The sequence below is a fragment of the Rousettus aegyptiacus genome, unplaced genomic scaffold, assembly GCF_014176215.1.
Source record: "Rousettus aegyptiacus isolate mRouAeg1 unplaced genomic scaffold, mRouAeg1.p scaffold_m13_p_5, whole genome shotgun sequence".
Taxonomy (NCBI): domain Eukaryota; kingdom Metazoa; phylum Chordata; class Mammalia; order Chiroptera; family Pteropodidae; genus Rousettus; species Rousettus aegyptiacus.
Window position 1 is genome coordinate 59,862,386 of NW_023416308.1, and position 15,278 is coordinate 59,877,663.

The window sequence follows — 15,278 nt, forward strand, 5'->3', positions numbered from 1 at the left end:
CATTACCACCACCCCTCCACCCACCACTCCAGCTACCACACCTATTTATCCCACAGAGATAGTGGCCATCTTTGTTTCTTTCCGATTTGCCTGAGGGTAAGGGATGTCCTCTGCCTCTCTAGTTCTTCCTATTCTTCCTATTTATTCTACATTCTTCCCCCAGATAATTGCATGGTTGGAAGCTTGGATTTGGCTTCTGCATTCTCTTTGAATCACTGATTCTGTGATTTTTGAGCATAAGTGTAGACTAGCAATCAGAATTCTATTAAATTTTATTTGTGAAAAGATAAGAGTGTGGTTTTTAATACTGCACATTAGATAGTAAATTGTGGACTCTTTGCCTTTTCAGCCAAAGATGTAACTTACATATGTCCATTCACTGGTGCTGTACGAGGAACTCTGACTGTCACAAATTACAGGTTATATTTCAAAAGCATGGAACGGGTAAGACTTGTTGGATTAGATTTTTATATGTTCGTCTCTGTTGTTTGAAGACAGTTTTGTTCATTTTTGATAATTTTTAATAAAGTATTTCTGATTAAGATTTTTTTCTCCGCTATAATTATATATTATCAATTGCTCAGATTTTTTTTCTTCCTTCCTTTAGGATCCTCCATTTGTTTTAGATGCTTCTCTTGGTGTGATAAGTAGAGTAGAAAAAATTGGTGGTGCTTCTAGTCGAGGTGAAAATTCTTACGGACTAGAAACTGTGTGTAAGGTAAATGTCATCATATGAAGTTTTATTTGATTTGAAAAGTTATCTTAATCGAGTAAATTACAGCCTGTGTTTAGACTAGTTTCCAATGTATAAAATGGATTTCATACTAGCAGTGTCATGCTATTAGAAGAAAACAACATTTAGAAGTAATATAAAGATGATCTGTCATAAATTAGACTTGAATTCTTTTGGATCCAACTTTCACATTCATTATTTCATATTGAGCCTCATTAAAATCCTGAAGTAGGTATGATAGACATTATTACCTTTAATTTCTAAATTAGAAACTTAAAGATCTGAGCAGGTAAGGCATGGCACTTTGTAGTAGAAGAACTGGTTATGATACATTCGTCATTATCTATCTTTTCTAGTTTTCCTAAGTTTTCTGCTTCTGAAACAATCGTTGGGAAAACTTCCCATTTTCTTATCTAATTTGCATTTTTTTAAATACATTAATGCTTGAATGAAACTTAGATTTTTACAATTTTAACATTGTATCATAGGTGCTTAATACTATGGGCCACTTTTACAGGTCAGTGTTCTCCTTATTATGGCCCAATTAACACCTGTGCTCATCTCAATTCTAGCTCATCTTTTACTTTTGCTGTTCTGCTCGTGCCAAAAGTAAAAGCAACAGTACATGCATAATTTTCAAGATACTTTCTTCTGTTTATCTTAGAAGTTTTGTGAATCTGTTATTAAAGCTAATGACTTAGTCATTTTTTTTTTTTGCTTTTTCATTGTAATCAGAAGCACTCTAAGAATGTAATAACTTAACCATCTGTCAAGCACATTGTGTCTGATCATTTTTCTGTAGTGTATATAAATAGAGCATATAAGAGAAAAATAAAGAGGGTGACTTTGAAATCTCAATCATTTTAAGAATAAGTTTTTTCATGAACAAGGCCATTAACAAACCTAGACATTCGTATGGCTTCTGCTGTGATCGTTTTAGAGAGCTCTGTGGTTAACAGAGTGTTTATGAATATCTCTATTAGTTATAAAGCTATTCGCTGAGGAAAAACAAGGTATTGATTGGCTTAGGTTCCCGCATGTGTTTGTCTTAGAAGATGGTAGACTAGCATCCTAATTTTGGATAAAATTTGTAATAAAATGATTTTTCTTCATTTTGTATAGGTACATTGTAGTGGGGTGTCTCTCTGTTTGGTTTTACAGAATGGGGTATAATAAAGCTATTTTTAATTTTGCCTAGATTATAACAAATAAAATGAAGTCTTAAAATTATTCTTAATCCCAATTTTTTTCTTAGTGCTGTTAAGATGTCAGTAAACCAGAACATAATGTCTGCATTCAGCCTAAGCATAGACAATTGCTTGAAGAGCAATTGCTTGAGAACAAATAATGAAGGGAACCTTGGTCTTTAGATGGGACTGCAGCGCCTAATGATACCAACCAAGCTATCAGAGTTTATGTGCCGACAGAGGGTTGAAGAACTTGGACATAGCATAGAAGAACTTTAGGCAGTTTGGTTCTATAAGTCTAGTAGCAGGAGACTTAAAATAGAAGATCTAATGAAATTGGGACTGAACTGTAAGTAGGAAAACAATGACCAGGCATAATGGGAACAAAGACACTTATGAAATATAACAACAGCTAGTCAGATTTTTAATAGTGAAATTCATAACAGAAAATGGATTTTCATAGAGAAAGAACATATGCCGATAGTGTGTATCAGTCATATTAAGCTTCACATACAGTATCTTTAATCTCCAGTGCCTTCTTTCACTGACTTATCTTGAGTATATAAGCAGAAGTAAATTTTCTGTCCTCTGAATTCTGCCTTATATTAAAATGCCTTTCGTTTCTTTTATTTCCCTCAATAAGGAGTTGTAATTTCTCTTCCTCTAAAGGGTGTCTGATTTATTTTTGTACGCCACATTCACAAATCTTAAAATTTTACCAGATAGTTCTAAGTTACCTTATTTGTTCGTTAAATGAAAAGTGAAAAATGATAGATGACTTGGATCCTAAATCTTTTCTAGGATATTAGAAATTTACGGTTTGCTCATAAACCTGAGGGGCGAACAAGAAGATCCATATTTGAAAATCTAATGAAATATGCATTTCCTGTTTCTAATAACCTGGTAAGATGGCTCTTATCTTTGAAAAATGTGTATTGATATAAAGAAATTTGTCTAGGATATCTGAATATCTACATTTACGATTCTGCTTTGCCATTTAACCAGATGTATAATTTAAGTTTTAACCTAATCTCTCAGACCAGTTTTGTTAGGCATAACGTGAGGAAGCTGGACTAGCTGATTTCCTGTGTAGTGATATTCTATGATTTCTATTCAGGGTGTTTCCATTATGAAAAGCTGTATATGTTCTTAGGATTTGAAATCTTTTTAATTGGGAGCTGACAGGTCTAGCAATTTAAGAGTGTAGGGTGGACAGATATTTAACTGCATTCCTACAATGTGGTGTTAATAGTGTTAGGCTCCCTCATTTACATTATATAATCTAACTTCCACAGTATCCCTATGGGAGTAAATATTATTTATTCCTATTTTAAAGGTGAAACCATGAGCAGGTAAGTAACTCAAGGACATAATTAGTAGGTAGTAAAATTTGGAATCAATACCCTAGTTTGATTTTCACTGTAGTTCTCTGCCATTCTGTCTACATAAATCAAATTTTTGGTATATAGATTGCATGTCAAAAAGTAAAAAGTTTATTCAGTGTGTTTTAGAAAAAATAGCATAAACTTCAAAGCTGTTTTACTTACGATATCTGCAGTGTCAAACTAATTATATCAGAAGGTATCTTTTTTATGTAACTGTTTCATTATTTAGAAGGAGACCTAAAACGGCTACCGAAGATACCTGAAAGAAATATGGTGATGTGGTAGTCTTTAATAAATCTTGGGAATGGGCCTCTGTGCTTTTCTACATATTTGGAAAATATGAAAAAACAATAAGTTCAAAATGATAAAACAAAATAACACAACAACGTAAAACAGGGACACCAATACAAAATATTCTGGCAGATAAATAAGTAAAAACTTTGGATATAATGAGGATACATTTCTGATTCATTACCTCCTAAAATGTCTTTTTAGCCATTAATTCTGTATACTTTTTTTTATAGCCCCTTTTTGCTTTCGAATACAAAGAAGTATTCCCTGAAAATGGGTGGAAGCTATATGATCCTCTTTTAGAGTATAGGAGGCAGGTATGTACTTTTTTTTTCTTTCAATCTTAATATTCAGTATTCTTTACAACAAAAATTTTATTGGTTGAATTAAACAGCTTTATATAGTTCTGTGGTTTTTGCTATTTTTTTTTTTCATGATGTTAAGCCTGATTTTTTTGGCTGCCTTTTAGTTTCTTTAAACTGCTTTTCAGACTATGCTAATGATCTTTTATTAATATTTGCTTAGCTAAGAATTTACAAGTAAATCAGTTTGTTTTAAAAATATTTAACAATTTTTAAAATAAAAATGGTAAATACATTTATATTTTAATATTCTTATATATCATTCAACATTATTCACATTTTTCTCTTTTGAGTATCCTATAATTTAATTTTGGAAAAAATTTCAATAGTTCTGTTTATAACTTAGCTTTATATAAAATTATGAAAGTTTTACATCTTCACGGAAGATTCACTTCTACATAAAATTTTAACAACTCAAATCTGTTAATATATAAAACAGGTAATATATCATGACTAAGGTGGGTCGATTTAATATTAGAAAACCTATTAATGTGCTTTAATTCACCACAGTAAAATATTAAAGGAGAATTCAGTCTTGAAATCTGTGTTATAGCATATCATTCTTCCTATTCTTTCTCAGTACACTACTTCCTAAAGAGTCCCTATACTGCAATACTTAAACTCTACTTAAAGTTAGTCTTTATTTTTAACTTTACACATGTTCACTGTACTTTCCTAAGAATTTAAGTTTAGACACATTGATTGTTTCTTGGTAATCATTAGATTTGATATCCAAATTCTAGAATGCAGATATGAAAATCATTAGCTATGATTTTTATATTTAGATTTCAAATACTGCATTTTAATTATAAAACTTTTAATTTACTTAGGTTTGTTTCACAAAACTAGGAAGACTAAAAAACCACCATTAGAGAACTAAAGATCTCTAAATGGTTTGAAACTGAGTTTCTGTTCAATCACATGGGTCAAGTAAAATTTAAAATTCCTCAGTTATAAAACCATCAGCTGGCAAAATATGAAGCATAATACAAAGTAAATGGATCAACTAAAAACCATGAGTCCTCAAGTGACATTGCAAGATTTTTGCTAACCCAAAAATCTCGTGTCAAAATTAGGTGGGAAAACAATCAGAAAATCTAAGTGTCTTTAGAATTGTAAAAAAGAGGGCTGTTCGTTGGAAATCTGGGCAAAAATTGCTATCTGTTCTAGTAGCATTCAACATAGAACTTTGGAAAGGAGATAAATGTCCAAAGAAATAAATAATTATTAAAAAGAAAAAAGCTAAAGGGTAAGGAAATGTGGTAGTCAGAATAGAGCATTGAACTTTACATTAAATGATATGGATATCTTATGGTCTTTGACTTACTAATTTGTTGACTTTTCTTACAGTTAAGGCATTTTATTTGTTTTTGGCTCTACCAAGCTAAAGTCTAATAGAGAAGATGCTTTATTTTTTGTAGTTAGAAAACTCAGGGTTTTTATTTTTATTTTAAAAAATTTTTAAATGCCAGTTTATTTTTTTTTCATACTATATATACATAATATTTTTTAACATTTTATTTTTTTATTTTCTCCTCCCCCCTCCCCTCCCTTCTGGCATGTCCATGTCCATGAGTCTCTGTTTGTCTTGTTCATCTCTTGCTTTTAGGTTTATAGCCCATAATATGTGATATCATGTGATTTTCAACCTTTTCTGTTTGGCTTATTTCTCTTAGTATGATTATTTCAAAGTTATGTTGTTGCAAATGACAGTATTTCATCTCTTCTTATGGCTGAGTAATATTCCATTGTATATGTGTACCACAGCTTCTTTAGCCAATCATGTATTGTAGGATACTTCAGTTGCTTCCAGGTCCTGGCCATTGTGAATAATGCTGCTGTGAACATTGGTGTGCAAATATCTTTTCGAATATGAGTTTTCAAGTCTTTAGGGTAAATACCCAGTAGAGGGATTGCTGGATCATATGGTAGGTCAATTCTTAGTTTTTTGAGGAACCTCCACACCACTTTTCATAGTGGCTGTACCAATTTGCAGTCACACCAGCAGTGTATGAGGGTTCCTTTTTCTCCACATCCTTTCCAACATTTGTTACTTGTCCTGTTGATTATAGCTATTCTAACAGGTGTGAGATGGTATCTCATTGTGATTTTGATTTGCATTTTCCTCATAGCTAGTGATGTTGAGCATCTTTTTATATATTTGTTGGCCATTTGTATGTCCTCTAGGGAGAAGTGTCTGTTCAGGACCTCTGTCCATTTTTGATTGGATTGTTTGTGGTTTTTTTTGTTGTTGTTATTGAAAAGCTCAGGGTATTTTAAAAAATATTTTTAAGCTTATTATGGGGGAAGATTGAGATAATCTCAATATAAATCTTAAGACTAGAGATGAAGCAGCAGAGTATTCTTTTTTTTTTAATTGAAAAAAATTGGAAGTGATAATCCTTGCACTCTGTGTAAAATTGAAAAGGTATGAGGTGTATGTTGAAATGTAGGTATCTCTTCTAGGCCAACCATGTCTCCTAAGCCTCCCGGTTCCTTTCCCTTTTAGGAAATATTGTTATTGGTTACCTATATATCCTTTCGGAGATTTTATTCCCACAAAGCTTGTGTGTGTTTTGAGCAGATGATAGCATACTATGCATACTGTTTTGTACCTTTTAAATTGTGTATGTATGTGTAAAGAGGCTGCTGGCACAGTGCCTGCACATAGCAGATGCTCTCTTTCTCTCTCTCTCTCTCTATATATATATATATTATTTTTTTACTATAATTTATTTTCTTTTGATTCTTTTTCTGTGGTATGACTTGTCAGGGGGTCATAAAAGTTTTAAAATATATATTCGTAAGAGTTTTAAAATATATATTCCTATATATGGCTTTATTTTCTGTAGTATGAAGGTTGAAAAATATTTAACCGTCTTACTAGATAATTTTATATGTGAAGTAGTATACTAGTTATACATACAGCAAATATTGAAGGACCAATGAGAGCTTTATAATTGATGTGTTATTAAAACAATTATTTTAAGTATTTCTCTTTTCTTTTTTGGCTTTGCCTTCTGTTACTCCCTTGTAATATGTTTTATATTAACAATATTTAATTAGTACTATAATGTAGGAGTGAAAAATTCACTTTAGGTATGTAAGTGATAAAAATGTATATAGCATTCTGGTGGACACTAGGTGCCTGCCCTCTGAAATTTCTTTGTATGTGTTCATGGCACAAACTCAGTCATCCAAAGACAGGAAACATTTATGATCTTGCTGTTTCCTTCCTTCCCCCTGGATCTGTAGCACAGACCATACACTTGATCAGTATTTAATAATAATAATGTAATAAATATTAACATAAAATTGAATGCCACAAAGAACACAGATCTCTATGTTAGAATGTCTCATCCTAATAGTCTGGTCACCAAAGGCAGACAGTAACTATCCCAACAACTTAAAAGATGGATAGTAGAGATGAGAGAGGCTGAATAGGATGCCTTCTATTCTGATGTCTTGTAATATTTTAGTTAGGTAGTACTTCGTGTTTTATTTCACATACAGGGAATTCCAAATGAAAGCTGGAGAATAACAAAGATAAATGAACGATATGAGCTTTGTGATACATACCCTGCCCTCTTGGTTGTACCAGCAAATATTCCTGATGAAGAATTAAAGAGAGTGGCATCCTTCAGATCAAGGGGCCGTATCCCAGTAAGTATGAAGCTTTGATGAGGCTTCATAAATGCTTTTATACTCTACATAATGCTGAGAGTAATGAATGGGAGAATGGATGCAGGATAAAAATAGCTATAGCATCAGGTTTTTATGGGGATATTAGAGAATGTGTTACTTAAAAAAATTAAAACTAAGGACAAGACTTAGATTTCTAGAGAGTCTCACATGGGTATTAGAGAACTCCACAGAATTGCATGATTCTTAACTGGTTCTGTGTATTATGCACTATTTCCTTATCTTACTACACATTCTTTAGTCATAGTGATAAGTGCTTTTTCCTTTAAATCCTAGAACGAAAATTTTCCAAAACTGATAAATCACTGTGTTCTAGAAAGATCCGTTCAAATATTTTTAGGTACAAAATTCATAGATTGTGAAGACTTTATAGTTGGGCAGTTTTGCTGATAATAGTAATAAAACATTAAAAGTCGGGCTTATTTATCCACTTTTAATGTGTTTTTTTTTTCCCTAGAGACAACACTTCCCTATAATCAGTTGACTTTTATAGATCAATATCTGATTAAAGAATTAGACGAAGTTTTCATGTGCCAGAGTTGGCTTGAAAAAAAGATGATATTTCATAGCAGCCTCATATATTCTTTCATGTCTAGACTTTGAATCCAATAAGAAAGCAGAGTTTTATAGATTACTGTTTCTGAGAAGAATTATAAACAGAAGTATATAAAGGGTATGTCACCATCCCCTTCCCCTTAAGGTTTTATCATGGATTCATCCTGAAAGTCAAGCCACAATCACTCGATGTAGCCAGCCCATGGTAGGAGTGAGTGGGAAGAGAAGCAAAGAAGATGAAAAATACCTTCAAGCCATCATGGATTCCAATGCCCAATCTCATAAAATTTTTATATTTGATGCCCGGCCAAGTGTTAATGCTGTTGCCAATAAGGTGAGATTGTCTTTCAGTAATTATGATAACAGTTTCATAAAACAGTTGGTTTGGTGGGAGCCATAGTGTAGTAGAAGTCAAGCTTTCCCAGTGATAAAGATACAGAATCTAATCTTGACTTTCCTGCTTGACGATATGACAGTTGTTTTATCTTTTTAGACCTTAATTTGCTCATTTATAAAATGAGAATAATAATAGCTAACAGTGTTGTCTTGGGGGCACAAGTCATCTAATTAAAAATAATGCATAACCCTGTGCTTACATAATAAATAGGTGTTCAGCAGTAATTAGTTTCTCCTTTTTTCAAACTTGACAACTAACTGAGCTTATATAAAGTCTGCATTGCACTGCTGTAGCCTGAAGCAGTGTTTTCAGTGACCAGTGGTGCCCTCCTCTGACAGCCCTTCACCTATACAGGTTATTCATAGTGAAGACTTGGAATATCTTAGTTGGAGCAGTAGTCCTGATTTCTGCTGTAAAATAAATACTTGCATTGTGGAAATAGAAATTCTGGTCCAGTTGACAAAATCTACCAGAGGAGATACAATTCAGCTTTTAAAAATTACCTCCTTTTTAAGCCTCAATAAGCAATATATTATAGAAGAATTAGCTAATGCAGAGAAGCAAAAAGAGTATTTCAAAATGCCCTTAAACCTGTAACTGAGAAACATCTTTAAACTTTGGTTACACTTTCCATATGTATGTGTATATGCGTGCAGACATGTATTTGAAAAAGAATGCGATAGTTGTAACTTTTTGAAAAAATTAACTCTATGCCAATAAACATTCACCTATAACATTATTTTAATGGTATAATAATAATATCAACTGTTGTTGGATATTTCGTTTATTTCTGGGTTTCTTGCTATTATTAACAATGCTGGGGATGATCATCTTTTTAATAAAATTGTGGAGGATGTACCTAATTACCTTCATCCTGTCTATAACATTTTGAGGGGATTGTGAGTTTCAGTTATTCTCTATTAAACTGTACATATTCCTTCATAAAAGAGCAATGAGATAATACGTATGAGAAGCCCATTGTCCAGAACTGGCACATAATTTTCCAGTAATTGCTTGTTCCCTTCCCTAAACTTTATGCCATGAATTAACAGGAATAAGATTTAGGATATTTTGTAGGCTGAGAGAAGGAGAGAGAAATATATGGCAGAAAAAGAGGTAGGGCAAGATATTATATTCTTCATCTTATTTTTAAAAATCATTTTCATGTATATTTTCACTATAGAAATCTCCCCCTTTTTAGGACTGACATATTTTTTTATTGGGAATTTTTATTTTTTGTTACGAGATATGTAGTAGACAATTTAAAAACTGGGAAGGCATAGAAGTAATGAAAGGAGATAAAAATCACCCATGATCACTAATGTTTTGATATATTTTCCTTCACTACTTTTTCTGTACATTTAAGTACTGGTTATTTTGTTTCATTGTTTTTTTCCTTTAACATAAGAATTATTTATTTTAATGGAATATTCTTGAAAAATAATAGTATTTATTATGTAGCTATATTATCCATTGAATCATTTTCTAATGTTGGGCATTTAAATAATATTTTAAATGTGGCCGAAATAGATATCTTCTGTTGACATCTTTATTTCCTTAAGTTTCCTAGATATACAATTACTATATCAAAATTTAAAATATGCATATTTTAAAAAATTTTGTTGCATATTGCATATATTTTTCAGAAAGATTTATTCACTTCACCACCCTAAAGCCTTCCACCAGTTTTACTGAGATATAATTGACATTTAACATCGTTTAAGGTATACAACATAATGATTTGTACATATATTGAAATGATTACCACAATAAGTCTAGTTAGCATCGATTGCCTTAGCAACTTTCAAATACACAATAGAGTATTATTAACTCTAGTCACTATGCTGTACATTAGATCTCCAGAACTTATTAATCTTATAACTGGAAGTTTTACCTTTTGACTACCTTTGCCCGATTCTCTCACTTGCCTCCCTTTTTTAATTTTCAGAATTATTCCAACAAATATTTTTTACCTGCATAGTAAGAACATTTTTATAGCTTAATTGATATGAATATGACAAATGCTCTTGCAACCATGTCCCAATTAAGTTCTCCTTTCCAGCCATAGCTTATTTTGAACACCAAATATTACTCATTCTGTTCTGTAGATGCAGGTTTAAGTCTTTGAGGATAGTGATAGTGACATGCCATAGTATTTTGTGCTTTTATACTTTTTATTTTAAAATAATTACATGCTTAAAATAGAAACAAAGTTATGATTGCAAAGCATTTTAAAAAATATAAACAGTAAAGTGATGTGAAGAGGAAGGGAGGTAAAACAGCATGGGCCAGTAGTAAACTAAATAGATGTATTCTTGCACATGGAGCTTACTAGTCTGGCGATTTCAGTCTTCTGTAAGAAATTGTTTGGGTAGGACTTGAAATATGGGTGGGGAAATTTAGTGCTTTAAAATGTTGAAGTACCTTCATATATGTCATCACATTTAATTTTTATAACAGCCACTACATAAGGAAGTCAGTGTGAGTGTATATTCCTGTTTTCTGAATAAAAACATGTGGTAGAGAGTGGTTAAGTTGCCCTGAGCCATCTTCATTTTTCCACGAGTTTTCCAATTCACCAATAAAATAAGTCATCTTTCATGATATTGATAGTTTATGGCACTTTTTCATGGATGTCAGCATACAATGGATGTGCATTCATTTATGATTTCTTGTGATGTGTTTTCCAGGCAAAGGGTGGAGGCTATGAAAGTGAAGATGCCTATCAAAATGCAGAACTAGTTTTTCTAGATATCCACAATATTCATGTTATGAGAGAATCATTACGAAAACTTAAGGAGATTGTGTACCCCAACATTGAAGAGACCCACTGGTTGTCTAACTTGGAATCTACTCACTGGCTAGAACATATTAAGGTGGGTATATGTTACTGTTTCCTCTACTATTGTAGAATATCAGATAAGGACTTTCTTTGTTCCTTTGTCTATATTGGCTTTTACAGTTGAAATCAAGATGAAGGCAGCTTTCTGAACAGTGAAAAATTGATAACCACTTTGATAATTAGAACTACTTCTAAGTTTTGGTGCTTGAATGAATTAGTTTTCTATATTGTACATTTGAGTCTTTTGTACTTCTTTCCTACCCTTTCCCATCCTGTCTGAATTCTGTTTTTCAGTTCTGAGTTCATATTTCATTTATTCCATGTAGCCTTCCCAGATTGCATCCATTTCCATTCTCTCTGAAGTTTTCACTTTTTCTTTCCATTTAATCAGGTACTACCTTGCACTTAGTTATTTTTTGTGTATCAAACAACATATATTGCTGATGCATGGAGACAAGGGCTAGATAAATCATAAATCATGTTTCTTTTTTATCCCCTCAAGAGTTAGGACAGCACTATCTGAATAATAGGCACCCAATAAATATGTATTGCATGACTTGTGAAGTAGAAACCATTTTGGTCAGGGAGATGAAGTAGTTGAATGCTAAATGATTTGAAGACTACCATGTGAACACTAATCTGCCTAACATGGTAATATAGTGTTTGAAGCACCAAATGTTATTTCAGTTAATATAGTTACATATATTCTCAGATATGGTCTGAATTTCAGTAACATACCTTACCAAAATACAGACTTCTATAACCTAACATATATTAATACTATGAAATAAAGGGAGATGAAATTTTTATGTTAAGGAACAGATGTGTAGTCACCTTAAAATCTCTAAAATTCAGATAAAATTGAAAAGGCCAAATTGACCTAATGAGAATTACAGACTATTTGTATTGTTCTCTTCTAGAAGCTTAGAAGTTTGAATGTAGGAAAGCGTGAACAGTTCTCAAATACTTGTTTATGTGGCCCATCTATTACATGAAGTGTAAATAGAAAACCTTAAGACTTGATTTGGAACTAACATAAATTGTAGCACTCACTTCTGTAAATTCCAGGTCATTTCACTAGCAGGGTGCAATGTTCTCTCTAAAAAGCTGGTTATAACAAAAACAAGTTTCCTTAGAGGTACAAGAGGTACAGCTATGCCTGGACTACCTTCCCCTCCCCACCTAGCCCCCCCATCCTCACACCTGTAAGGCTTACCCACTGACTTTCTTCAGATCTCTTGTCACATATCACTTTCCCAGAAGCCTTTCCCAACCATTCCATACGAAATAACAGTTCTGTCAGCACCCCCTAGACCTGTATGCTTTTTCACTCACTGCCGTCTGACATGGTATATACATACAGTTTATTTATTTGCATCTGGCTGGCCTCAAGCAAGAATGTAGACTTCATTAAGCTAGTACTTTGTTTTGTTCACACTTCCTCTAGCACCTAGAGCAGTGCCTGCCACATAGTAAGGGACTCCATAAATGTTTATTTTGTAAATTAATAAGTGAATTAAAATGTTCTCCATTTTGGAGAACTCTTCCTGGTCAGTCTTAATTTTCCCATTTTTCTAATCTTTTGGGTCAATGATATATAAGTCTGGATCTGTATTTGAATTATTGGTGGATGTTGTTTAAAATAGTGAGATAGGATTAGTGGAGAATGGGGCCTAGGCACTTTTGAAAAAAAAATGCTCACAGACTGTGTGCATAGTCTAGATTAAGATTGTTTCAGAGTACCCCATTTCCAGAATATGCCTACAGTTATGATCAAAAGAGGGTTATGACCTAGCTAGTAAATCTGTTGTCTTTCATTCTGATCTAGGTGGAACCATATTGTTCTATAAGTATGATCTGGTCAATGCAGAGAATAGGGCTGTATTGTCCTTTTCAAAGGATACTATACTTTTGTTTCTTTTTTGGTTACATCTAATTCTGTTTAGTTTTAACTCAAGGTCAACTTCAGTAAAGGTAAATTGTTTTAGATACCAGTTAAAGTGACATAGTTATATATTGATCTGATGAGAATTTTTTAAACCTCCTGTTACAGAAAAGTAGCTTACTTTAAAGTATTACACTATGCTTTCTTGTATGCTGTGATGTATATAAAAATAGTAAAATAAATGCTGTAGAAGCTATAGAGTACTTTAAAAGAGATCAGTTTATGGTTTTCATACATATTCAAATTTAGTTAAGTATTACTTTAATAGATAAGGTCTCACCTAGGTTATTTTTATTTAAATGGTTGATGTTAGAATATTTGAAGATTCTTAGAAATAGATTATTTTAGAATGATGTAATCCTTTTTTTCTCTCTTTCATACTCTTTGTTTAAAACCTAAATGTATTTTTCATGTGGATGTTTCATTGTGTAGAGTAACAGGAGTCTGCATTGATGAGGTTTTTCTACCATTAAAAAAATTTAGGAAGGGACTGATGTTTTTTCCTCCACGTTTTTGAGATAATCATCCCTAACAAAGTTCCGTGAGTAAACTTTGAAGAAGGAAGCGTTTAATTTTTTAAAAATTTAATGAAAAAAATCTGTTTTGCAGCTTATTCTTGCAGGGGCTCTTAGGATCGCTGACAAAGTAGAGTCAGGAAAGACGTCTGTGATGGTACACTGCAGTGATGGCTGGGACCGCACAGCTCAGCTGTCTTCCCTTGCCATGCTCATGTTAGATGGATACTATCGAACTGTCCGAGGATTTGAAGTCCTTGTGGAAAAAGAATGGCTGAGCTTTGGACATCGCTTTCAGCTTGTAAGTGAAAACCTTGACTCAGTGTACTTGCATCTCACAATGCGTGTGAAAATAATGCCTTTTATTCATTAGATATTCATCTAAAATTGATCGTTTATTCTAGTGGGGTAAATGTCTCAAGAGAACTTTGTTTTGGAAAGCGTTAGAATATCCTGTCACAGCTTTGCAGTCTAGAGCCAGGGCTAGCTATTTGTCAGGTATCTGACCCAGTCTCTTCTGTGATTGCTATCAGGAAACATTAGATATCGTTCCATGATTTCTGCAGGTGTCACCACTGTTAAATTACAGTTCAGATTAGTATAAATGGTTATGGAATTACAAGGCACTCCAGCTTCTCCTGTAGACTTAAAAAAGACAAGAATGGCTTAATTGTTCTTAAAGTAGCCCTATAAACAAGCATTGGTCACACAGGATCAGGGTCTTAAAAAGAAGAAAACAGGCTAGGACTAAAATAACAAAAAATTAAAATTTAACTCACAGTTGAGAATAAAACAACTTTTCTATCTTCCTTCTTAAGGTATTGACAGTGTAATGGCCATATGTATGGAAAGTGTTGCAGTTTTATGGAAATGACATTTTGTGCTCCCTGTATATTTCAGAATGTATGTTGATGATGGTGGTGGTATCAAATTGAAGACTGTGAAAGACCTCAGAGTCCAGGCATTCATTGATGAATGTCTTCTATGGTGTCCCCAAAATTACTGTTCAGTTTCTTTAGTAACACCTCCAGCAATAAGCAGTAAATTGCTTCCTGAAGCTGTCTAGTCTCACTTCAGAAAGTCTACCTACTAGAAACTTCTTCCTCACAGTAAACTAAAATTTGCTTCTCATTTTCCTGCTTCCCCTTTGGAGACAGATAGAACAAATATGACTACTTATCCATATAAGATAGTCCTTCAGATATTTAAAAGTAGCTGTCTGCCCATGTAATCTATAATCTTCAGTTCTTCTGGCTAACTATCCATTTTCTTTAGTCTTTTCTCATCCTAATCCCCTCACCATCTCAGATATCCTTTGGACATCAGGCATGGCTTTTCTACAAGTGGATATACAGAGTTAATCA

At 32.9% G+C, this 15,278-nt stretch overlaps 1 protein-coding gene across 6 annotated transcripts in view; it reads left to right on the forward strand.

Moving 5' to 3' along the window:
• Positions 1-15,278, forward strand: part of MTMR2 (myotubularin related protein 2) — a 99,178-nt gene that overhangs the window by 73,766 nt on the left and 10,134 nt on the right. For all 6 annotated transcript variants that reach the window (XM_016159933.2, XM_016159934.2, XM_036220234.1 and 3 more), the window contains 8 exons: positions 350-444; positions 608-718; positions 2,722-2,823; positions 3,830-3,913; positions 7,472-7,621; positions 8,361-8,549; positions 11,303-11,488; positions 14,009-14,215. In XM_016159933.2, coding sequence (XP_016015419.2) covers positions 350-444; positions 608-718; positions 2,722-2,823; positions 3,830-3,913; positions 7,472-7,621; positions 8,361-8,549; positions 11,303-11,488; positions 14,009-14,215 — 1,124 coding nt within the window. The remainder of the gene's footprint in view (positions 1-349; positions 445-607; positions 719-2,721; positions 2,824-3,829; positions 3,914-7,471; positions 7,622-8,360; positions 8,550-11,302; positions 11,489-14,008; positions 14,216-15,278) is intronic.